At 42.5% G+C, this 24942-nt stretch overlaps 2 protein-coding genes and 1 long non-coding RNA gene across 7 annotated transcripts in view; 2 read left to right on the top strand and 1 right to left on the bottom strand.

Moving 5' to 3' along the window:
* The first annotated feature begins 2429 nt into the window (after positions 1-2429).
* On the top strand, positions 2430-11368 carry LOC311252291 (rho GTPase-activating protein 8-like). 2 transcript variants are annotated; one of them, XM_084345329.1, is made up of 13 exons: positions 2430-2565; positions 4251-4292; positions 5358-5519; positions 5629-5716; positions 5809-5940; positions 6092-6178; positions 6601-6699; positions 6773-6883; positions 6967-7040; positions 7863-7940; positions 8771-8899; positions 9254-9357; positions 10019-11368. In XM_084345329.1, exons 1-13 carry the CDS (start codon positions 2475-2477, stop codon positions 10214-10216), a joined length of 1395 nt encoding a protein of 464 aa, XP_084201455.1. In that variant the 5' UTR covers positions 2430-2474; the 3' UTR covers positions 10217-11368. The 2 variants fall into 2 exon arrangements, with proteins under 2 accessions (XP_084201455.1, XP_084201456.1); XM_084345330.1 differs by lacking the exon at positions 10019-11368 and having other exon boundaries at positions 9267-9355.
* Positions 11369-12113: 745 nt separating this feature from the next.
* The window catches only part of phf21b (PHD finger protein 21B), an 86125-nt gene continuing 73296 nt past the window's right edge, over positions 12114-24942 (bottom strand). For 2 of the 4 annotated variants that reach the window (XM_084345318.1, XM_084345320.1), the window contains exons 5-15: positions 21928-22020; positions 19336-19665; positions 18992-19120; positions 18820-18871; positions 18654-18730; positions 18418-18472; positions 17303-17325; positions 16904-17062; positions 16750-16816; positions 16556-16659; positions 12114-16319 (exon numbers count right to left, since the gene is read on the bottom strand). In XM_084345318.1, the coding sequence (XP_084201444.1) occupies positions 16062-16319; positions 16556-16659; positions 16750-16816; positions 16904-17062; positions 17303-17325; positions 18418-18472; positions 18654-18730; positions 18820-18871; positions 18992-19120; positions 19336-19665; positions 21928-22020 (1347 nt within the window). In that variant the 3' untranslated portion in view covers positions 12114-16061. Of the gene's footprint in view, positions 16492-16527; positions 16660-16749; positions 16817-16903; positions 17063-17302; positions 17326-18417; positions 18473-18653; positions 18731-18819; positions 18872-18991; positions 19121-19335; positions 19666-21927; positions 22021-24942 lie in introns of all 4 variants that reach the window. The other 2 variants (XM_084345319.1, XM_084345321.1) reach the window with 2 other exon arrangements.
* On the top strand, positions 19663-21621 carry LOC311252297. Its single transcript, XR_014621511.1, has 2 exons — positions 19663-19747; positions 19841-21621. It is a non-coding gene; the product is annotated as an uncharacterized lncRNA (long non-coding RNA).

Below are 24942 nucleotides of genomic sequence, written 5' to 3'. Positions count from 1 at the left end.
GAACGTATGAACATCTGAACGTATGAACATGTGAACATCTGAACATATGAACGTATGAACATGTGAACATCTGAACGTATGAACATGTGAAGATATGAACGTGTGAACATGAAGATGAACGGATGTAGTTCACTTGTGAAAATGTAACTTTGTCATGTGGACATTTAAAAAACAGACTCGGTGCTGATTCAACTTCTTTACTCAAGTAAAAGTCATAAAGTACACACACCTGAAAAAATCTACTTTAGTACAGTAATCAAGTATTTGTACTTTGTTACTTCCCACCTCCACCACCAAATCCAAGAACTTCTTCTTCTTCTTCTTCTTCTTCCTCTTCTTCTTCTTCTTCTTCTTCCTCTTCCTCTTCCTCTTCTTCTTCTTCTTCTTCTTCCTCTTCCTCTTCTTCTTCTTCTTCTTCTTCCTCTTCCTCTCCCTCTTCCTCCTCCTCTTCTTCCTCTTCTTCTTCTTCTTCTTCTTCTTCTTCTTCTCCTCCTCCCCCTCCTCTTTCTTCTTCTTCTTCTTCTTCTCCTTCTTCATCCTCCTCTTCTTCTTCTTCTTCTTCTTCCTCTTCCTCTTCCTCTTCCTCTTCTTCCTCTTCCTCTTCCTCTTCTTCTTCGTCATCATCACAGACACGGCTGGAGACGTCCTGGTGTCAGGACAAAAACCTCCTGACGTCTTTAATAAATATTCAGTGGTGTCACAGGTAAAGATGCTGACACAGACTCTGGCTGAAGGTTTAAAGATGAAAACATTGTAAATAAAGTGAATAAAACATGAGGTGAAGAGCTTCTTCCTCTCTGCAGGTGAAAACACCTGTGGATCATATTTTCAGTCACGGGTAAATTGAATAAACAGTTTGCAGACATCAGCGTTGCTGCTGCAGCGTCTGGACTCCAGCAGATGTCGGTATTTCACATGTTTCCAGCCGTCTGAGATCTGCTGAGAGGAAACACTGAAGGGTCTTTCTGTTCGACTTCATGAGTTTTCATCTGAAGATAAATCCGATTAAGTTTATTTCCTGCTCCGAGCAAAGAGCCGATCTGAGACACAACTTAAAAGCAAACAAACTGAACTTGTGACTTTTGATTTTGTCTGTAATCTCCTGGTTTCTTCCTCCTGCTCTCTGCTGACTGTTTGATTCTTTATAAGAGATCTGAGTCTGTTGCTGCAGTCGGCATCAAATCCTCAACAACCTCTGAAATATAAGAAACAAGGTTAGAAATGTATCAAAAAACACAAAAGAAATCACGTTTTCTACACAAAAAACACAATAAAATCCCCGAAGCAACCATTATTTATTCATTTATTCTACGATTTGAATGCTGAATATATATTTGTGTGGAAAAACAATATAAAAATCTGTTTCTTCTCTGGTCTGAAGAAGACAAACCTCGGCTTTAATAGAAAATTCACCTTGTCGTCTCCCTCAGTCCAGCCTGCAGCTTCACCTGCTGCTGCTGACACACTCGTGTTGAGGATTTTGAGGCGAGCTGAAGCTTCACAGAGCTGCCACTCAGTCTGCAGCTGCAGCTGCACCGAGTCACTGCAGGTGAGACGCCGTCAGAATGATAACACCTGGACCGAGTGAGTCCAGCGAGTGCAGAGGAAACGATGGCAGACAGCTGGTTACAGTACAGATACCAGACTGTAAGAGACGTGGACTTCAGACTGGACCTGAAGAGTGACGGACTTCTGGCTGTAATAGAGACGTGACGACTGGGACGTGGTGCTTCTCTTTTTCATGAGCAACATTTGTTTACGAAATGGTTTAATTTTCATTATCTAGTTCATATAATAAAAATACAAATCAGTAGAAAACAGATGAATAGAGGTAATAGAGGTACTTTACTGGAGAAAGAAGAAAGTGGACTAAAGGAGAAAACTATCTGGAGCCACTCGTTCATTCGACATTATACATGATTTTATTTGTTTCTTGTGTAAAAAAGAAAAGTTTCCGTTCATTCCTCTCTGTCGTCAGAACCCAGCTGTCAATCTCTCACATTATTTTTTATAAAACATCTTATTTACCTGTCTCCGCCCTGACGTTGGGTTTGGGTTAGTTATTTCAGAGACTCCTGCAGATCTCAGATTATAACTCAAACCCTGCTGTGGAGCAAACAGATGAGGATGAGTTAACATGAAATAACATGAAAATAAACTTCTTCTTTTTTAATAACTTTATTGAAAGTTGTAACAACAACAAATAATTCAGTCATTCAAGTTCACATTCCATAAACTAGTAAGAATACAGGTGTACATGTATGATATCAGTCTAAGAATTAAGCCAAAGAAGGAAATAAACAGAAATAAAATAAATAAACAAATAAAAGGAAGAAATTTCTCGGTGACAGAAATGAAAAAAATGAAAATAAACTAACATCTGATCAGATTCATCGGGCGGCGTCACTTCCTGTGTCTCAGCCAAACATCTCGTTTCGCCCCTCGGAGCCTCCCTACAGGAGTGTGAGCTGCGCATGCGCAGTCCGCATGCCAGCCGGCGGTCTGGGGGAAGTTTGGATCACCTCAGTACCTGTTGGACGTTGATGCGCGCTGCTGCGGCTGCAGGTGAGCGAGGCGGCCTCGCGCTGCTGCGTGTGATCATGAGCCTGATCAGACTTCAGACACTGTGTTCGGAGCTGATCGATCGCATTGAACCGCGTGTTTGCGCCGCGTGCTGCTGATGAACGCGCGTGTTTCCATCAGTGAACCAGCGCAGGTGTTGCTAAGATGCTAATTATAGCTTCTTACCTGTTAGCTAGCAGCGTGGCTGTGTGCGGTGTGTGCGGTGTGTGCGGTAGTTAGCTGAAGCTGAACTCTGCCCAGTGACTTCACGTCGTCTTAATTAACTTTATCACCGAGCTCAGCTCACTTCCGCTGGTTCATCTCGTCATTATCTTGATTATTGATCCGCTAATTAGCCTGAAATGTCATGAAGCTGGGCGTGGTGACGTCACGGGGCTCAGCCAAGAACTGAATTGTGTAATATAAATATAAAGTACACAAATACCATGAAAATACACTGAAAGTAGCAAAAACTGTTGATTTTTGGATTATAATTATTGAAGCTTTAATATTTACATCACTTTAATATTTACTTTACTTGACTGAAGCGTTTATTTTGTAAATTAATGGCAGTTACATTTAAACATGTTGTAGTCCAGTGAGAAGCACAAACCTTCTGATGTGTCCTCATCTGACTCTCTGTGTTCATGACTGAATAAACAAACTGACCTTAAAGGAGTTTCACTTTGTTTAGACGTGGCGGACCCTGCCACCTCTCTAGAGAGCAGCTTGTTTGTTCACTTGTGGAGAAAATGAATCTCATTGTTATTGTAAATGTTAACAGCTTGAATTTCTCCAAAACTTCATCCAGGGTTCCCACACGTCCTGGAAAACCTGGAAAACAGTTGACCAGTTGTTTCCAGTCACAGAAAAGTTAGAGAAAAGGAGGAAACCCTCGTTGTCCTGAAACATTATTTAAACTACACAGAACAGTGTCAGTACTTTACTGTGAAGTATTATAACAAGGTAGATGTTTCTGCAGAGCACCAGTGAGTTGTTCATTTAAAGAGACTTTAACTTCCAGCAGACTCGTTACTGGTGTTTGTGCTATTAAGTTAATGATGTTCAGGCAACCATGGATAAAACTGTAATTCACAAGAGATACAGGCAGTGGGGGTATTAATTAATTAATTAATTAATTAAGGATCATATTAGTGTATGGACACACTCCCTGTCTGTTGTAGCAGCTAGATCATCACTGAAAGTGTCCTGGAAAATGATCTCTAGAAAAGAGTCATAGTTTTATTCAAACACTTTCTTATTTCTTATTTTCTTTATTTGATATTTTTCTTATGATTTCTCTATAATGTGACGTTTTATTCTCAAAGCAGAAACTGTAACATAACTCAGTTTCTCTCTCTGGGATCAATAAAGTGTTTCTGATTTATGTTTAAGTTTTTATCTTTATCCAGAACAATACATCATCATTTATTTGTTGTTGTATTGATCTGACTGCACAGTAATTAAAGTTATCGCACAAACGTGGTGAAGTATAAAGTAACGTGTGGAAATGTTCGAGTACAAGTACCTCAAATGTGTACAGAATAATACTCAGTTACTTTCCAGCACTGAACTGAAGTCGCTGTGACTTTCTGAAGGTTTTAATCTTTCCACTCATCTTATCTGATATTGATTATTGATTTCTGTTCTTCTTCTGGTTTCCTTCATGAACGACTGACATCGATCAGAAATGAGCTCGACATCAGATCTGGAGCAGCTGGCAGAAATCGGTGAGTTTAACACTCAATAAATAAATTATCATTCAACATCAAAATGTTTTAAATCTGCTCATATTGACAACTGCAGCTCTGATATCCAAAACATTTTATCACTATTCAAAATAAAAAGGAACAAATGGACGCAGCCTCCAAAATCCAATCAAAGCAGTTTTATTCTCTACGGCCCAAAATCACAATCACATCGCCTCAGTGGGCTTCACAGGCTGCACAGTGAGAGACGTCCTCTGGTCTGAGACCCTCGAGTCAAGTGAGGAGAAACTCACTATACTGAAAATAAAGATGGCCGAGCCACAGAGGAGGATCCCTGTCCCAGGACGGAGAGACAGGAAGTAGATGTCGCGTTTACAGAACAACAAACAGTTTAAAGATAAAATGAAATAAATGACATGTGAAGAGTGGAGCTGCTCTCAGACACGGTGACATGAAGAGGACCGGCCACACGACGCAATTCACCATGAAGATGAAACATAAAGATTTAAATTCTTACTAAAGTCCAGATATTAGAAGTAAAATGATCGTGAAGTTTAATCAACATCTCTGAAACAGTTTGAACAGAAACTGAAGTTATAACCTTCATGAACAGTTCAGTTTATTTAAATGGAGACTGTTGTTCTGTGCCTGTTGTTGTTGGACCTCCGTCCCCAACAGAAGCAGCATTGTGTCCAGTTGTTTACATGTGGGATGAATGTAATCCAGAAGCCGAACACTTTCCTGGTTTCTCCTCTCTCATTGTGAGTTTTCCTCCCCCTGAGCCGAGCCGAGCCTCCGAGCAGATCGTTTCCTGTCTGTTATCAGAGCCACGATGTGTTTATAGAAAACTCCCCTCGCTGCTGCAGGATAAACATCACGGAGGTTTCCACCCGGGCCTCCGGCTCGGAGCAGCGAAACAGAGCAGATAAGGACGTGATGTGGAGGTTTGGGCGGTGAAGAGGAGGAACATGTGACTGAGCTGATGTTTCCTTCACTGTCATCATGGTTATATTTTAAACTGTCGTCATTAGACTTCATTCTCTCACCAGAACCATGAAACTTCTTATTTGTGTGTAATTGTGACAGAGCTTGAGAAGGAGGAGGAGGAGGACGAGGTGGACCAGGTGGACCAGGTGGATCAGAGGTGTGTCACAGACGCTCCCTCACTTCCTCCCAGCAGCGCAGTCAGTCCTGACCCGTCTCACCCGTACTATGACGTGGCCCGACACGGCATCATCCAGGTCTGCGGTCAGTCTGAACCACTTCCTCATTTTAAATAAAGATCCGGTCACTTCTAGCTTCTGGTTCTGGTTCCGTCTCAGCTGCTTTCATGAAACCTCACCTGTCTCCTCTCCAGGTGACGACAACTACTGCAGGAAGTTGATCATCTTCAGCAGCTGCTGTCTGCCGCCGTCACACCAGCTGAACCACCGACGGCTGCTGGAGTACGTTCACGCTCGCTCCTCGTTCACACGGCGGTGACGCGGTGACGCAGACCTGCGGTCAGCGACCTCACCTGTCTGTGTTCTGCCTGCAGGTACCTGAAGTTCACGTTGGACCAGTACGTGGAGATGGACTACATCCTGGTGTACTTCCATCACGGCCTGAGGAGCAGCAACAAGCCGTCTGTCAAGTGGCTGCGAGAAGCTTACAGCGAGTTCGACAGGAAGTACGACACCGCGGTTACTCTATTACTTTATTTAATTCAGTACAGTACTTACATAAATGTACTTAGTTACATTCCATCAGTGTAGCGTGTGTGTGTGTGTGTGTGTGTGTGTGTGTGTGTGTGTGTGTGTGTGTGTGTCTCTCTCTTCCAGATACAAGAAGAACCTGAAGACTCTGTACGTCGTTCATCCAACAAACTTCATCAGAATCGTGTGGAACATCTTCAAACCTCTGATCAGGTACAGACTCACCTGTCAGACTCACCTGTCAGACTCACCTGCTGGTACGGAAGCCCAGACGGGTCTACATCTAAATTATTTTGCGTCTTGTGTTTATGACTTGAGAACCGAAGGAAAAAAAGCTTTACTGTCTGTTTAGTGTCTTTTATTAGTGTTTTTCCAGGAGGAATAAATTATTTATTTATTCTCATGTGTGAAACTGGAAAAAAAAACTAAGTCAGAAAACTTTTTTTTTAAACCCGGTTTCACACATGAAACAGAATTTTTAATCTTCCCAAAAACATTTTCTATCAGGTATCACACATAAAAAAACAAAAAGAAATGATGGCTCAGCAGAAAACAGCGTCCTCGCTGGCCCCTCAGGGCTTCCGTACGCTGGAGCTCAACCCGTCACATTAAAACGACTTCCTGTTTCCTGTCAGTCACAAGTTTGGGAAGAAGCTGACGTACGTGAACTACCTGGCTGAGCTGAGAGATCACCTGAACTACGAGCAGCTCGTCGTCCCTGCCGACGTCCTCAGGTCTGATCTGTTCTCGCTGCTAACGTCTCACACAGGAAGTCATCAGCTGACGTTTGTGCGTCGTCTCTCACAGACACGATGAGAAGCTGCGAGCGGCTCAGAGAGGCGGACCCCCTCCCTCGGTGAAGACCCCCCCGCCCCGCCCCCCCCTGCCCACACAGCAGTTTGGAGTCAGTCTGCAGTAGTGAGTGTTCACAACGCACCAGACTCCACTTAAATTATCATCGTTTTAAGAGTTCATCAGACTGAAAGCTGTTTGTTTGACAGCATCAGAGAGAAGAACAGAGAGGCCGTAATCCCGCCGGTCATCTGTCAGACTGTCGCCTACCTGAAGGAGAAAGGTGAGCGTCACCCTGATCGTCATTAAGACACACACACCACAACAACCAGGACGACACTGTGGACGACTGACGCTGCCACAACTAAAGATAAATAGGAAGAAATCAAACGGCTCAATAAATAAATACATTTCTTATATTATTTCTTTTTTTTTAATTTATCTGCCGTTATTAGTTCACCATCAGTTTTATGTAGTCATAACTTTTCTTTGTTAATTTAGTGTTTTCTGTAACGTAGTGAGAGTTTAACACTACATTAAAAATAAAGAAATGACTCAATGAATTAATTAACGTGTCATTAAATGCACCAAAAACAAAATGTGACATGAAGTGATATTTCTGCCTCTGCCTGTATTTACCTTTGTATTAATTCATCTTGAAATTAATTAATTTAATTATTTCTGTGTTCTTTTCTTTTTGTATTTTGTAGAAAGTTGAATTAATATGAAAGTTAATAAATACAGAGGCGAATTAACTTTGTCACATTTTAAAAATAAATTAATGATTAAATATATTTTTCATTTTGTTTTTGGTTCATCTAACGGCAGATTAATTCATTTATTGAGACGTTTTTTATGCCTTTATTAATTTTTGGCAGTTTGAGACCAAAGCAAAGTAAAAAATGACCAAACAAAAGTGTTAAATGTTAAACTGATGACGACAGGAACAACAACATCTGACATTAATGGTTGTTTCAGTGTTTTAGTGTCTCTTCTGGTGACAACCAGACAGTCTGTAGACATCATCTTGAACTGTGTGTGTGTGTGTGTGTGTGTGTGTGTGTGTGTGTGTCTGTGTGTGTGTGTGTGTGTGTGTGTGTGTCAGGTCTGAGGACTGAGGGGATCTTCAGACGGTCGGCTCGTGTTCAGCTCATCAAAGATGTTCAGAAGCTCTATAACCTGGGTGAGTGTGTGTGTCTCAGTGGCAGGAAGTGGAGCTCAGTGTGTGTTTATGTGTGTGTGACTCCAGGTTGAGTGTGTTTCAGGCCCTGTACACACCTGCACAGGTACGTCTTCAAACAAAGCTCTGTCCAGGTGAAGGAACAGACTGTAGTCGGTGTTCACGATGACGCAGACGCAGTTATCACCGAGCTCGTTTACACGTCACAACCTGTTTGTGTGACGACGTTTCTGAATCTGAAAATGTTCAATTATCAGATTACCTCAAATTTTCGGGGCTAAATTTTTATATTGATGGATTATTAGAGCCCGTATCATTGGCTGATATCGGCCTATCAAAGACACGTGTGTATCTGTATGTGTTGTGCTTTATGCACCAATATGAAAACGTTATTATTATTATTTTACAGATCATAACACTGAAAGATGTTTGGCATCATTTCTAATTATTAGATGTAATTTAGTCCACAAGGTTTATTGTTAAACTGCCTCTGTTACGTGTGTGTGTGTGTGTGTGTGTGTGTGTGTGTGTGTGTGTGTGCGTGCGTGCGTGCAGATGTGCAGCAGATGTGTGATATTTTCAGCATCTGTCTGGACTCACTGATGATCGAACTGATTATTTCAGCATCAGTCAAAGGTTTTCAGTGGAATACTCCTTTAATGACTGTCGATGTGATGCTGATAAAACAAGTTACAAACATGACAGAAATAAATAGACAGCAAACAAACAGCTGAGAACATAAATACAAGAAATAAACCTTTTTAAATCTCTTCACTGCGTTTCTGTTGATGTCGGTGTGTCAATAAAGATTTGTCTCATTTGAACGTGTCCAGGGAAACCGGTGGACTTCGATCAGTACGCTGACGTCCACGTTCCCGCCGTGATCCTGAAGACGTTCCTCAGAGAACTTCCTGAACCTCTGCTCACCTTCAGAGTGTACGGCCAGGTGCTGGACATCCTCAGTGAGTACACGATGAAGGTCGTCGTCATGGAGACGAACCGTTAATTTCCACTTCTGACTCGTCACGATTCAAGTTAAACATCTCCTCGATTCAAGATCTCTTAAATGAAGTTTCATGATGATAAACTGAAGCTCCTGTGAACTTTGATTCTGCCTCGTCAGACTGATCTCAGATCTTTGACTGAGTGAAATGACGTTTATCTGTCGTGATGTCAGACGGACGTCACAGATCTCTAGTTGTCTCTAACTTCTGGACGGTTGTGTTGTGGCTCTGTGTGACCTCGTGTTGTGTTGTGTTGTGTTGTGTTGTGTTGTGTTGTGTTGTGCTGTGTTGTGTTGTGTTGTCCTGTGTCAGCGGTGGAGAGCAGTCTGAGGGTCAGCAGGTGTAAACAGATCGTGGAGAGTCTTCCTGAGCATCATTTCATCGTGACACAGTTCCTGCTGTGTTTCCTCCACCTGGTACGTCATTATTCTGATAATGAAGCTTTTTCTCTGTTTTAGAGGAGATATTTATTTTATTATTTATTATATTCTCGTGTTTGTGTGCAGTTCAGACGTTCATCCTCAGGTGGATTTTGTTTATTTGAGTTTGTCAAGCACCTCAAACATCAGCACTGTGGAGTTTTATCTTTTAACACTTGAGATAATAAAAAGTATAATAATAATAAACTTTATTTATACAGCACCTTTAAAATCTGAGTTTACAAAGTGCTTCGACAATCAAGCAACAGCAGGAAACTCAGGACGACGATATCACAGAATAACAGTCGAGCAGAACAAGTAAAAACACGAAGACGATACGAGTCGTTACGAAATACAACTTCAGCAAACAGGAGAGTTAAAATCTGGACAAAAACAAACATCAACAAATTTTAAAACTATAGAAAAATGTTGGTCAGCAAATTTCAGCATCTGGAGCAAACAACTTTTCAGATATGGATGTTGAGACATTATTGTCGGGACGACTGTTGCTGCTTTGACAAAATATGAACAGACTTCTGATCAATAATCATCAGTAATGTGGATGTAATGACTCAGAGTGTGAAGATGAGAACAGTGTAACCTACAGGCGATGTAATATCGAGTCCTTCATGTCTCTGCTCTGTCGGGTCCTCGTCAGGTGTCTCAGGACAGCATCGTCAACAAGATGAGTCCGTCTAATCTGGCCTGTGTGTTCGGGGTGAACCTGGTTTGGCCTCGTCACGGCTCCATCTCTCTGAGCGCTCTGACCCCCATCAACATCTTCACCGAGATCCTCATCGAACATTTCCACACGGTGTTCGGCTCCCGCCGCCCGGCCGCACAGGTAACACCCTGAAGCACCGACACCTGGACGCACCGTCGCTCATCCTCTGGACACGCTGCTCTGTCTCCAGCGGCTGATCGACACTCTCAAAGTAAAATATCTCCACCTCAGTGCCTCCAAGTTTTCTGTGGACGTTTTCCAAATCTAACAAAACACATTCCTGCTTCAGAGGATGAAGCTAGCGCCACCTTCAGGACAGTTTGTCCATCAGGTTTCTGAAAGATCAGTATTCAATAAATGGTTTATAACACGGTGTGATGTGGCTGTAAACACATCTGATCCTTTGTCAACAACTACGACAGATGATGAAGACAGTAAAACAGTTGTAATAATAAAAATATAGACGTTTATTATATTTCCTGACAAACATTACACGTTTAAAATGTCTTTAAATCTACAGACAGACACGTTAGTCTGTTATGAACCATTTATTACAATAAAACTGCTCATGAATGTAGATACGAAGTGTTTTTATCTAAGTGATGCTGAAGACGGTCGGACTGTACGGAGGACTGATGAGGCCAACATTAGAAAATATATAATGTTACAATAAATGAACCAATCAAAAGGCTGTTTAATGCACCAGAAATTCTACAAAAAATAAATAAAGGTAATTAAATTATAAAATGTGAAAAATGTGATATTTCTGTTTATTTGTTAATTTCCACTTTTGTTTTATTGATTAATTTTAAATGTATTGCTAGAATGTTTTATTCTTCAAAACTCAAAGGGAAAGAACAGAAATAAATACATAATAAAAACATTTTGAAATGAATAAAATAATAAATACAAGTTAAATGAGAATTGATGTAAATACAGTAAATTAAAACAGAATTATCACTTTGTCACATTTGATTAATTAATTAATGCCTACATTGATTTTGTATATTTTTTTTTTGTTGTTTTAAAATCAGATGTTTATATTTGAGTGATTGATTGATTTTGGCAGCTCCAGGCCTCCATACACAGTCCACGTTCACCTGCCTGTTTCTATATTTTTATAACCAGACTTTTCAGATTAATATGGTTTTAATCTGCACAGATTTAAAAGACGTGTTGTTTGAATGTTAGACAGGAAGTGATGTCACAGCTTCTTGTTACAACGATTCTTTGATCTCGATGCAAAATGTAACAAGAGGAATCAATAAAGTCTTATTTTACACATTTAACTTGTTTTTGAAGAATGATGATCAGAACATTATAAAGTGTAAAAACAAAAACACTTCAACCAAAAATTGAATATTTAATTTTTAGCATATTTCATTTTATTTGGATTTCAGACGTCTGAAGGTCAAATAATAAAAAATCATCATTTTTAAATGTAGAAAGCAGCTTTGTGTTGCACAAATGTTTGTTATTCTTTCTAAATGTTTTATTTATATCAACTCCAACATAAAGTGTCCAAAAAAGATGTGGTGTTAAAATATTACTTTACTCAAGTTAAAGTCACTCCTGTGAATGGTACCTGAGTATCTGATATATCAAAAGTAAAGTATAAGTATCGTGTCTGATATCAAACATATTTCTGATCAGAATCAGGTTTAAGAGACAATTTAAAAAAGTGACACTTTGGCTCTGATGCAGCATGTAATCTGTAAAGTAACTTGTAACTAAAGCTATCAGATAAATGTAGTGGAGTGGAAGTGTACTGTGGCAGAAAATGTAAATACAAGTACCTAAAAGTTGTACCTGAGTAGATGTACTTAGTTACATTCATCACTGGACGCAGCATGTAATCTGCAAAGTAACTATGAATAAAAGTTCTCATAAAATAAACGTAAAGGAGTATGAAGTAGCAGAACATGTGAAATACTCACGTACAGTACAAGTAGTTGAGTAGATGTACTCGGCTACATGGCGTCACTGCTCCTGGACACTGATGAGACGGAAACAGACGCTGGACTCGGACTCTGTTCTTGATTTTGTTTATTAATGATTCCATTTTTCGTAAGAACTCGGTACAAAAAAGTGAGACTACTCTGAATCATTTCACCAACTTCCATCGATCAACTTTTTAATGCATCATAAAGAAGAAAAAACTACATTGGCATATTTAAGACAAACACTTTCCTATACACACTATCCACTGGACAGTCCCCTTATTAATGACAAAGAAAAGAACTTCTACTTCAACAGCCAACACACATTTTCATTTCACCTAAACGTGTCGTCGCCTCCTCGTGGCAAAATAATACATCGAACGTCGCAAGCTAGAAGTCAGAATGCAGAACTGGCAAACGATAGAAAATCCAAATGTTCTTTTCTTCTTTTTTTTGCTCCTTGATAAAAGAATATAAAAATGTTCTTTTTTTCTTATTTGTTCAAATGTTGTGTCGTGTATTAAAATAGATCTGTTTAAGCACTGCACAGTTTCTCCCGGAGAAGATCTCTAGAAACGGATGAGGAGGTTTTGGGGGGAGGAGGGAGGTTTGTTTCGGGAGGTCTGGACGCGGCACGGAGCGCTGATATGGTTTCCACCCGTCCTGCGGCTCTCGGTGAGGACCGGATATGCATCACGCGGTACGCTCTCCACACTGATCATGATTTTATTCGTTTTAAAGGCAAGTCAGGTAAATGTTAACGCGTATCTGCTGTTTGTGTTGCAGAGCCTGGAGAGCGTCTGTGCTGCGCCGTCTGTCGGTAAGTCTGTATTTTATATTCTCCTGCAGTCAAACGCCTTCACACCGACTTCACTTCACCTGATCAGACGTGTCTGAACTGTGAGCAGGCGACAATAAAGGGTCAATAAATAGATGTGACGCCGTTAAATCCACCAAAATGATATGAAAGATAAATGTAGGCGTTAATTAACTCTGAATGTGACAAATCAACATTTCTGTTTTTATTTATTTACCTTTGTATCAAACAATCTTTTTTTAACTTTCCCATTTAATGTTTCATTTGCTCATTTTTGAAATTTGTATTTTGTGAGATAATACATTTAAGTATTAACTAAATTTGCTCCTGTTTCAACACGACTCAGAATTATTTAGGGATATTTTCGTGTTTCACATTCTGAATTTTGTGTTTCGTGAATATTTTTTGTTCCCAAAAGTAATGCGACACGTTTCATTTGACTTGTATTGCATATCCATGCACATGCATATATTCACCCACGTCCTGTATCCCCAACTCATTGTGAGTAGTGTCGGTACCGTCCTCTGTTCCACTGATTTATTTACGTTATTTTGAGGAAAGAAGACAGAAAATAAATAGGTAAATAAAAACAGAAATATCAATTCATGTCACATTTGGTAAATGAATATTTCTGGTGCATTTAAAGGCACAGTGACTCGTTTATTGGGCCTTTTGTATTTAATGTATTGGACATTTCTTGAACAGACGTCCTCCTCGGACACCGACCAGGCTCTGAACTCTGATAAAGCGCATTATAAGTATATTTTAGATATAACGTGTGCAGCAGTGACACGACTTCATGACTGCGAGCAAACAAAACCATTTCTCTGAGTTTACTGTTGACAGCGTTTCTCAGTCACATTATCGTGAAGCGATTTTCTTTTGGAACCTGATTTGAATCAAACGTTAATTTCTTCTTTATTAACTTTTATTACACTGATTCCCTCCGAGTGGGACGTGTTTGCTGCCACTGATGCACAGATATATCTGAGCGTTTTGTGCCGTACAGACGATGAAGGATCTCTTCGGTATCTGTGATACGTCGGAGAGCGAACACAGGCGACCTGGATATGATTCAAACTAAAATAAATCCACCTCTTCTCACTTCTAACCGGACAGATTCCCTCGTTTTTCTCTTTTGATAAAAGGCATTTTCTCTCTGGATTATTTGTTCATGTTTGTGCATTAACAGGCAGCAGAGAGCTGCACCTCGACTGTGTGGTGAGTACAGTATGATAATAAATAACAAATGGACTAAATCTATGTTGTAACACTTAAACTGAACCTTTCTGGACCAGCAGGAAGACTAGTGAGACAAAAGGACCGAGCGGGACAAGATGGCGCCGTCCTGGTTTCCGTTCTCCGTGTTTGCTCGAATGACTTTAAACCAGGACGGCGCCACCTTCAGCCCGCGGGTCCACCGACAGTCAAAAAGTGTTGTTGCAGTTTGACAGCTGTCCCGTTTCTGATTGACTGGTGTCTATAAAATGACGCAACAAAGACGAAAACCCTGGATTTGAAAGGATTTGTACTTGAGGCAGTGTTCATCTGTCAGACTAACAGGCTCGTCACTGTTAAAACGTTCATAAAACACGAGAGTAAAAAAAGCTCCAAAAGCGAAAATATAAAATAGGCAGGGAGAAAAAAAAAGCGCTATAGACATTATTGATAGATGAGCGATCCCAGTACAAAAACAAAGAAAAGTTTTTGGCATATTTTCGATACTGGTTGAAGAGGAACAGGGACTGAACGATGCATCACACCGGCTGACGTGTTGTGTTTGAGTGCAGCTGTGAACAAACACTTCGCTCCCGTCGAATTCAGCGGTTTGTTCTCTGATCAGCGACTGAAACACAAACGAGAATCACCGACTTCATTTTCTTTAAGATGCAGAAACAGAAACACAGACGACCACGCTGACGTCCTCACAGCTGACGTCCTCACAGCTGACGTCCTCAGTCTGATGTTTAGATTTATACTTACTCAGCGTTTATAACAGCTAAATTCAAATGAACTTCCCGCTCTACGATCCCTTCAGACAGCTGTTTCACATGAACCTGGAGCCGTTGCATTGGCTCCTCAAAGCCACCAGACTCCTTTAAAAAAACAGTAGTTTTACCTCACAGGAACTGTGGTTAGTTTGCTTGTGTTGTTGTGTAACGTCAGTGAATTTGAACTAAACTTTTAAAATACTGAAGTCGCACAGTGACACAAAGTCCCTCACACATGAAGCTGCAGTGGAGCAGAAGCTCTTCGTCTGGTGGCTTCGCAGAGGACGATACAACAGCTCAAGTTTCTGTCACAACGAGCTGTTAAAGGCTTTCTGAAGAGGTGGAAATATCCTGAACGTGGCGAAAACCTCAAATGATTTATTTAAAATGTTGGTTCTTGTTTCTGCACCTTCCTGAAAACACACGTCGTATTCTGGTTTGTGTTGCTGTGAACAAGGAAACAAACCGTGAACCTGTCGGGGACTCGCCTGGTCTCAGACGTGTGACTTCAGTAAAAAACCAAAAAGAAACCTGCGATGATGATGATGATAATAATAATAATAATAATAATACAACATATGTACAGTGATCCCCTTGAATACTCCAAACTTACATTTATCAACAGGCATCAGCATGAAAATACTAAAATCTCCACTAGAAATGCTAATTTCTGTAGTTTTATCTTAAATACTTTTTTCTTTGACTTTAACTCTATTAATACTGAAAAAAAGTTATTCTCTGTTTTTGTTTGAAGGCTCGTATGCGTTTACATACACATGAAAACATTTTCCTGAATTATTATGGCAAAAACATTGTTCATAGGAGAATGAGAACAAACATCTACTCAGATATATCGTCACTGTACAGTCCGTCGCTCCATCGACCCTCCGGTTCTCAACTACGACTAACTACTGTTCTCTCCCACTATACGCAGAACAATAATTATACCTGTGTTTAAAAAAGGGAAATATCTTTTGGGCCGCGCACAAAAACTCCCGTCGAGTCCCTGCGGCAGCTCTGTCGTCTAACTTTTTGTAATAAATACATTAAGGCCAAGAACATTAATAAATAGAAAAGAACTTAAAAAAAGAAATCTCGTAAGCACTGTAGGTGTTGGGTTTTAAAAAATACTTGAATCGAGTGGAGGATAGAGGCTCTTTTCTCAGTTTGTTGGAGAAATCATGGTTAGATATTATTCAGACAAAAAGAAATCATCACCGCCCTCGCGGCTAGTTGTTGGCGTCATCCTGGCTGTGGGCGTGGCTCTTCTGCAGGGGCGTGGTCGAGGGGCCCGGGATGGCGGCGGTGGCGGCTGCGATGGCGGCGCTGGTGGGTTTCATCCAGGACTGGGAGAGCAGGGAGGCGGTCATGGTGACCTGGATGAGCTGGTCGCGTTGAATCAGCCTGATGAGCGCTTTGAGGCGTTCGAGCGACGCCTGAGTGTCTCTCTGCTGCCCCAGCAGCCGCTCCCTCAGGTCCATACACTGCTGCAGACACAGGAAACACCAGCGTCAACCTCCTGCCAGCGGCGTGACGCCAACACGACTCTAAGATCCTCGGGTCGACCTCGTGTTCGAGCCAAAACAGCCACGATCAAACTTTCAGAGCGTGGAGCGTTGTGTGTGTGTTGTGTGTACCTTCTGTGTGTGTTGTGTGTACCTTCAGTGTGTTGTGTTGTGTGTGTGTTGTGTGTACCTTCAGTGTGTTGTGTTGTTGTGTGTACCTTCAGTGTGTTGTTGATCTTCTTCTCTTGTTCTTCCAGGTGAGCACACTCGTTCTTCAGCTCGTTGTTTCGTCTCAGCAGCCGTCGCTTCTCCTCCTGCCTCACTGCTCACACACAGACACACACAGTCAGCACATGTATGGACGTCATAGTAACACACACACACACTCATGCAGACGTCAGCTGGTTCTCACCCGTCTTGTGTGTGACGTAGGACTGGACGAAGTTCTGTGGCCACGACAGGTTTTCTTTGTTCAGCACCTGCAGGTCAGAAACAACGAGTCAGTCACTGAAGCTACAACATGTTGCTGAGTCCGACTGTCCCGGCGGTCAGCGTGGACGTCGTACCTTCTTCTGGCACTTGGGGCAGTACCAGGGTCCTCTGGGGGGGGTTTTGAGCGGCGGGTGGAGGCAGTTGGGGTGGAAGGCTCTGGGGCAGTTGTGGCAGGGCTGCAGCTCGCCGTCCTCCTTACAGACGGCGCAGTGCTCGTCATGCTCCAAGTCCTCCTGAAACAACAGCGACAGCAGCGTCAGTGTGAGACGTTAAAGGGACACTTCACTGTTTCTCGTGGGTCACTGAGAGGACACAGCTGTGAGAGCAGCAGTGGAGTTGTGTCTTAATGGATTTTACATTTTTAACAAGTTTTGTCCGAAACTACAAATGAGACTAAACTACATCATCTTTAACCCCTCAGATGGTTCGGACACGTGTGACAGAGGCGTGACATCATCAGTCATGTGACCTACCTTCCAGCAGAAATCCTCAGTGTCTAGCATGTGAATGGAAGCAGAGCAGAGGTTAGTGGCAGCACACACACACACACACACACACACACACACAGTGAGAGGTGAACCAGTCGGGATGTGGTTAGCTTAGCTTAGCATACAGACTGGAAGCAGAGGGAAAATGCTAGCCTGGCTCTGAACAGCTCTAAGTCTCACTGATCAACATTTAAAGTGTTTCTGTCAGAATAATCAGGACTGTGTGAACATGAAGATGTGTTGATGTGAAGAGTTGTGATTTTATAAATAAAGAATTTAAAAACAGCCAAACTTTATCAGAAATCTGTCGGTGGTTCATCTTTTCCTAAAACTCTGAACTGTTCCTTTAATAGAGTTTGACCTGATGATGATGATGTGGTGCTGGTCTGTGTGGTGCTGGTCTGTGTCGTGCTGGTCTGTGTCGTGCTGGTCTGTGTGGCGCTGGTCTGTGTCGTGCTGGTCTGTGTGGTGCTGGTCTGTGTCGTGCTGGTCTGGTCTGTGTGGTGCTGGTCTGTGTGGTGCTGGTCTGTGTGGTGCTGGTCTGTGTCGTGCTGGTCTGTGTCGTGCTGGTCTGTGTGGCGCTGGTCTGTGTGGTGCTGGTCTGTGTGGTGCTGGTCTGTGTGGTGCTGGTCTGTGTGGTGCTGGTCTGTGTCGTGCTGGTCTGGTCTGTGTGGTGCTGGTCTGTGTCGTGTTGCTCTGTGTGGTGCTGGTCTGTGTGGTGCTGGTCTGTGTGGTGCTGGTCTGTGTGGTGCTGGTCTGTGTCGTGCTGGTCTGTGTGGTGCTGGTCTGTGTGGTGCTGGTCTGGTCTGTGTGGTGCTGGTCTGTGTGGTGCTGGTCTGGTCTGTGTGGTGCTGGTCTGGTCTGTGTGGTGCTGGTCTGTGTGGTGCTGGTCTGGTCTGTGTGGTGCTGGTCTGGTCTGTGTGGTGTTGGTCTGTGCGGTGCTGGTCTGGTCTGTGCGGTGTGGTGTTGGTCTGTGTGGTGCTGATCTGTGTGGTGCTGGTCTGTGTGGTGCTGGTCTGTGTGGTGCTGATCTGTGTGGTGCTGATCTGTGTGGTGCTGGTCTGTGTGGTGCTGGTCTGGTCTGTGTGGTGCTGTTTTACCTCGTGCTGACAGGAAGAGCGAACTGTTCAGGTAATGTGACGCCAGACGTTTCCGCTGCAGACAAACAGAGACAGTTTACAGGCTGAACGTGGACGTGTTGCTGCAGCTCAGAAGTCAAAGAGAGTCGAGTCGTGTAATTAACAGGAAACTTATTTAAACTGGTAAACTGCCGGATCTGTGATCAGACATGTGGACGTCTCAACTGGATCGAGTCCTGAGTCGAGTGTTTTCTGACCTCGGGTTCGAACAGGCCGCTGTAGGCCGGGTTAGCTGTGCTTCGTCTCTTCCTCTCCTGCCTCTTCGTCTGGATTTCTGTTCAGAGAGAAAACAGCTTCAGGCTACAGACAAACATGTCACTGCTCTGATGAAGGACAACTGCTCTGATGTTCACATGGACTCACCTTCCAGATGTTCTGTGGTGACGAGGCCGAGGGCAACCATGAAGGCAATTTTCTGTCAGAGAGACAAGAAGACGTTAACGAGGAGGAAGAGGAGGAAGAGGAGGAGGAAGGAGGGGTGAGGAGTAGGTTGAGTAAGAGAGGAACGGGAGGGAGGAGGCTCTGATGTTCTCACCTCGGGGTCCTCATCTTTCTTCTGGGAGGGGGACTTGGGGGCTGGTGGGGCCTCCTGCGGCGGGAGGTCAGCCTGGGCCCCCGGGGACCCGTCAGTGCTGCTGGGGGCCTGAGGCTGGATTATTATCACCTGTCACACAGAGAGGAAGTCAGACTACTGAACTCTGCTCAGCCTCATGCTGGATTAACTTCAGATGTGTTTTGTGTCGTAGATAATCTGACTTCTGAACACAAACTTTGTGTTACAGGATTAATAATCTGTTAATCTGATCTCAGTGTGGGTGGAGCCTCAGTGTGGGTGGAGACACCAGCCTTGTTATCAGCGCTGAGGAGCAGTGGCTGCACCTTAACGGCCTCGCTGACGGCGGACACCCCGTTCCCGGTGGCTGGCGAGGCGGCGATGATGGCGTACGCCACGCCGGGACCCGCGGAGGCGTGCTGGGCAGGGCCAGAGTCGGGGCCTCCCGACGGGCCGTGGGGCGGGGCGGAGGGCGGCGAGGCGTCGCTCTGGCCGTTGGGCTGGTGGTCGGGGCTGAAGGTGCTGTTGGCGGTGGGCAGGGTGGGGCCCTGGCTCTTGGGACTGACCACAGCTGTGGCCCTCTGCAGGCTGAGAGGCTGCAGCTCCTGACACGGACTGTGAGGGAGGCTGTCGGGGATCTGGGTCTTTGGCCTGACCTGAAGGACACGACGAGGAGGAAACACCTGTCAGTCACTTCCTGTCGCCACCTTCATCAACACGTCGTTCTACAACATTCTGGTACTTTTTATAAGAAAACAGATTCTCAGCTCAATAACAGACAAATAAAGTTCTTCATTTTGAAGTCCATTAAAACTGAGGTCAGCTGGACAGTTTGTTTCAGAGCCAATCAGAGGACGGAGGACCCTGCCTGTCATCAGATCAGTCTGAGGTGGGTTGTGCTGCCACCTGCTGGACGTCTGCAGACACAAACAACAACTCTCAAGTCCTGATGAGACTTAAAACAAGTGAGGAGCAGAGCTGAGCCTCAGACGTCCCTCAACAGCCACCGTACCGACTGGTTTGGGGAACAACATGAACTTTCCTCTGGCTCCACCTGCAGGACAAAGTGTCCACCTCAGCAGGAGAGGAGAGGAACGCTCCAGCCGCACACAGGAAGTCTTCATTAATCAATCAGTTGTTTGGTCAATAACATGTTGATCAGTGTTTTGTTTTATTTACATTCAAGAAGCTGGAATCAGAGTTCAACTTTTTTTTTTTCAAAAAATTAGTTATATCATAAAAATATCTTCATCTTATTGATCACTCAGATTTTATTGAGTAAGTTAAAGTTACCGTGCTGATGAATGAAGACCTGATGTGAGTATTGATTTATTATCTGTGTGTATTAGTCTGTTATACATTATATTTCTGGTAATATTATTTTTTGGACTTCCTGTTTTGTTTTGTATTTTTATTATTATTTCCCCGGGGAACCTTTTAGTACTATAATCATCATTGTCACAATAAATATAATTATAATGAACGATGATCTGTTTTATTAAAAAACGTCACATTGATTTTCAGAATTATTGGCGATTGATTTAATCGTTGACAACTAATCGATCAATCATTGCAGTTTAGCATCTTAATACATTTCTACAGTATGATTATTGCTGAAGGTGGCGAACATTAAAGACATTAAAGTCTTTTAATTTACATGATTAAAAGTTAATGAGTTAATATTTTCCTTCTTCCTACAAACCTGCTAACATCTTTCACTGATGACTCAAAGATATTAAAAAATATAGTTTTCATGTTTGAAACAGTGAAAACAAAATGTCTGTGTGGATCCAGTGAAAGAAACTTCAGTTTTTTCAGTGTTTGTTTCTGTAATTTCCTTTTGACCACTAGAGGCTGAGGTGCAGACTCCTGGTGTCCTGAATGAGATGGAAAGCATCGATGTTCCTGCAGGAAGTTTAATTTCTCTCTGCACTCTGAACACAAGATGCATCTATGACGTCAGCAGGTCGTCTAACACGACTGGCGTCTTTATTCTGGAGGTGAACGTGTCACACTGCTGCTGATCTGCTGTGAGTGCAAACATCTGGCACAGGAAACAGCTGTGTGTGTCTGAGATGGAGGCTGCAGGAGAAAAGTCTTTCCTCATGAAAAAAAATCACTCGGTTCCACACAGAGAACATTTCACGAGAATTTTTTTTCAAAATACGTTTTTATCACTAATTATTTATTTTCACAAGACATTTTTTTCACTCAGTTCAACACAATTAAAATGTTTTTTTAGAGCTTTTAGAAAAATGGGTCACCAGAACTTTCCCCTCAGGACTTCCATATTTTAATATCATGTGTGTTTTGGACCCTAATCCGATAAATGTTTCTGCTTCTGAGGTTTTTGTAGTTATTGTTCTAGTTTATTATTTGTTTGGTTAACGCTACTGTATTATTATTATTATTATGATTGATGATGTTTTGTCTGTTTGTTGTTTCTGTCGTTTCTTATAAAAACACTCAAACTGATCAGTCGATTATAAAACAAATTGAATCCCAATAAGTTTTCTACATTATGATGATGAGCTGAAAGTGGAGAACGTTCATTAAATACCTTCTAATTTAATGAATGATTGAAATAAAGACTCAGAACTATTTGGACTCAACTGATAAATGTTTCTGCTTATTTTGTTTTGTTGTTTGTTTGGTTAACCTTATGGTACAACTACTATTATCATTATAATTATTATCATTATTATCATGGACGATGACGTCCTGCTCTGTATTTGTTGTAAAAACTCAATACATTTTCTTTTTTTAAATACTCAGAACAGGTAAATTGATTATTGAAATCATCGTCAGCGATAATTGAATTAGTCGTTGGTGATTGATGGATGGATGTTCGCAGCGCTCAGTCACAGACTGCTGATGTGTGATTGGTGGATGTAAACAGGTCAGTGTGGTGATGTCACCTGAGGTAGCACGGTGGCTGCTTGTCCTGCCAGCCGGTGCAGGGAGCTGACTTGAGGCACCTTGATGGGCACAGCAGTGAGAGTTCCCAGCATCTGAAACACACATGAACGCAACACTTAGACCAGGACTCACTCATACACAACATGTGTACTGATGTTCAGTACTTTATCATTGTGTACTGTCAGGAAGTTACACGTGATGCAGCTAACATTCATCTTATCATCAATCAAACTGCGTATTCATTAATAGATTAACTGGTGTGTTTCTAAAACTTTGATTTCTTTTGGTTTTACATGTTTGAAATACAAATATATGAAATCAACCAACAGAAGTTCTTCAACTCTGACGACTGTCACAACACAAACACACGGATCGTTTCTCTACATGAGCCGACGAAAATCCTTGAAAAATAACTTCCCTCATTAAAAGGTGACAATACATTTATTTTCTGTTGATCGATAATTGATTGATGTGGACCACATTAAAGGACCGCCGGCTCAACTGACGTCCTCTGAAGAAGAATGAAACGCTGTCTGTTTCAGCTGATCCAACCATTGAACTGTTAACCACAACATCACCAGACTCCATTATCAAATCGTCTGATTTTAAGACTTGTTGAGTTGGAGACACTTTATAAACTGTGTGAAACTCTGTCTCTGACTGATTCTGACTTATTTGTTCCTTCTTGTAAATTCAGCAAATGTTCTACATGAACTTCTTTCTGTCTTTGAGTGAAAACATGGAGTCTGTCTGTCTCAGTGTTGTTAATGTGAAATGTTAATTTCAGTGCTGACAGACGGTGACAGCGATTCTTAAAAACAGCCGCGACAGTCGAATGAAAGCAGGAACAGTTTTCCTCTCAGCGGCTGGACTGTGATGAGAACCTCCACCTTTTCATTAAATCACAGACAGCTGCTTCACACACAGGAAACCTGAGCTGTAATTCACCTGCACCTCGCTCTGCTCTCATTAGACTTCATCTTAATTAAAGCTGCCGTCTCTCCCAGAGTTTAAACGTCTCGTTAGTCACAGAGCGTCTCCGTTCTCTCCCGTCTCTCTGACTAACGAGGATGTTTCTGTTTCCACACGCTGAGGTTCAGGCTGTGGATCAGCTCACATCCACTGCAGCTTCACTCAAGGTCAGACCGGCGCCGACGTCAACGGCTGACCAACATGTAAACTACGGTGGAGGGTAGAGGACAAACGACAGCATGAACACACTCACTTCCACATCTAACACTGATTGTTAAAGTTGTGTTTTCCTGTTTGTGTGTTCTGGCACCTGATTGGCTGCCGGGATGGTTTTCTCAGTGGCTGCATTTCTTTCTCGTCTGTATGGATGCTCTCAGAAGTCAAATCAAAATGTGCTTCAACTCGTCTGAACATTAAACCGTTTTCAACCTAAACTGCTGCGTCGAGTCACTTCCTGTCTCTGCGAGTCGGTCCGTCCACAAATACTTCCCCACCCTTTAGCAGAACAGCTGGACGATAAAAGATACTGATAATTATCTCCACATTATTTTCTTTGACAGAACCTAAACAATTGTTGATAAAAGTTTGATATAATTACTTTAAACATTTGTCTAATAATTGTTTGAGTCATCGTCAGTAATGTAATGTTTCTGAAACAGGATTTTATGCATATTTTCATGTTGAAAAGTTTTCAGGAACAAAAATCCTAAAAATCCTTTAAACAAGAAATAATGATGTATTTCTTCTCCCTTATCTCCTGCTGCAGTTGTGCGTCTCTCTACACACTTTGTTTTAATTGTGTTGTGTTTAAAGTAAAAATAACACAAAGTTGCGATGAGTTCAAATATAAATCAGACCCAGAGGATAAAAACAGCTGCTGTTCTCAAATCTTTAATAACCTGTGAACCTCTCCACAGCTTTAAAATCTCATGTGAAGTGAAGTGCAGGTTGTTCAGTGGCGTCACACACTCGTCTTGTTTGGGCATTCAGGGGCTCCGTAGTGAACCTGATGACATCATCACGCTCTGCAGCAGTTATTCATCCAGAAAACCCAAAACCCATTTGTGTTTACTGTCTGTCTGAACTGTCTTAGACACATCAACACGGTCAGTAAGTGAAATCACTGAAAAACACTGAGGATAATATTATAACAAGTTCATCTTTTTAATTAAAAAAACTACATTTCCTGAGTTTCTGTCTGAGTTCACAGCAAAGAAACTACAAATCCTGACTAAACATCCTGGTAAAGTCCTCCACGCTCAGACAAAATAATGATTCAGACTGAAACTTCAGCTCCTCCTGAATCAAACGATGGACGACAGCTGATGTTAACAAACCAGGACAGACAGAGGCCTAAAACTGCTCCGTGTGCTTTAAGGGTTAAATCAGGAGGCCGTGTAGATAAATGTTGTCACTGTAAACGCTTTAAATAAAGTTCATTTGAACGAGGCCACGGTTGAAAAATGGCGACCCCGTCAAACTGAAGCGGAGCTGGACGTTAAATGAAGCGTCTCTCCTGTCGGCTGCTCACAGATCAGAAGAAAGGCAGAAAGTTTCTCCTCCTCCCCCTCCGAGCTCAGCTGCCTCCCTCCTTTCTTCTTCTGTGAAAATCCCTTCGTTCCGTCGTATTGTGCCGCAGCTCGGCGAGGAGGAGGAGGGGGGAGGAGGCCGAGGCCTGTTCCCATGGCAACTGCAGAGATGAAAATTCTTGCAGTGCGAGGGCTTTCATTTTCCTAATTGCTTCCTCTTTTCTCCAAACCTAAGCACCTTCTCTTCAGGGGCCTCGTCCTCCTCCTCCTCCTCTCCAGCGTGAGCAGTGAACACAGCCTCGGACCAGTGGTTTCCTCTTTTTACAGTTAAAAAACAAATGTTCAAAATATTAAAGTCAGGAGCATCGGTGAGATGGACGACAGCTCTGCAGCAAACACTGACAATCCTCCTCCCCCAAGTCTCACAAACTGCTGAGATCAACCAGCCGGGGGAGGAGGGGGAGGAGGGGGGAGGCTTCGCTTTGTCCTCTGAAGATGTGAATGTAAACACTG

This window comes from Pagrus pagrus, assembly GCF_965226575.1.
Source record: "Pagrus pagrus genome assembly, chromosome: 23".
Lineage (NCBI taxonomy): Eukaryota > Metazoa > Chordata > Actinopteri > Spariformes > Sparidae > Pagrus > Pagrus pagrus.
Note: the sequence above shows the minus strand (reverse complement) of the source record. Positions and strands in the feature narration are given on the sequence as shown.

Bases quoted from the DNA above. Each gene is read 5' to 3' on its own strand.
- LOC311252291 (XM_084345329.1), top strand. From the start codon at position 2,475: ATGCGCAGTCCGCATGCCAGCCGGCGGTCTGGGGGAAGTTTGGATCAC. The intron at 2,566-4,250 runs GTGAGCGAGGCG...GACATCGATCAG, and splicing joins GCGCGCTGCTGCGGCTGCAG to AAATGAGCTCGACATCAGAT. The intron at 5,717-5,808 runs GTACGTTCACGC...TTCTGCCTGCAG, and splicing joins AACCACCGACGGCTGCTGGA to GTACCTGAAGTTCACGTTGG.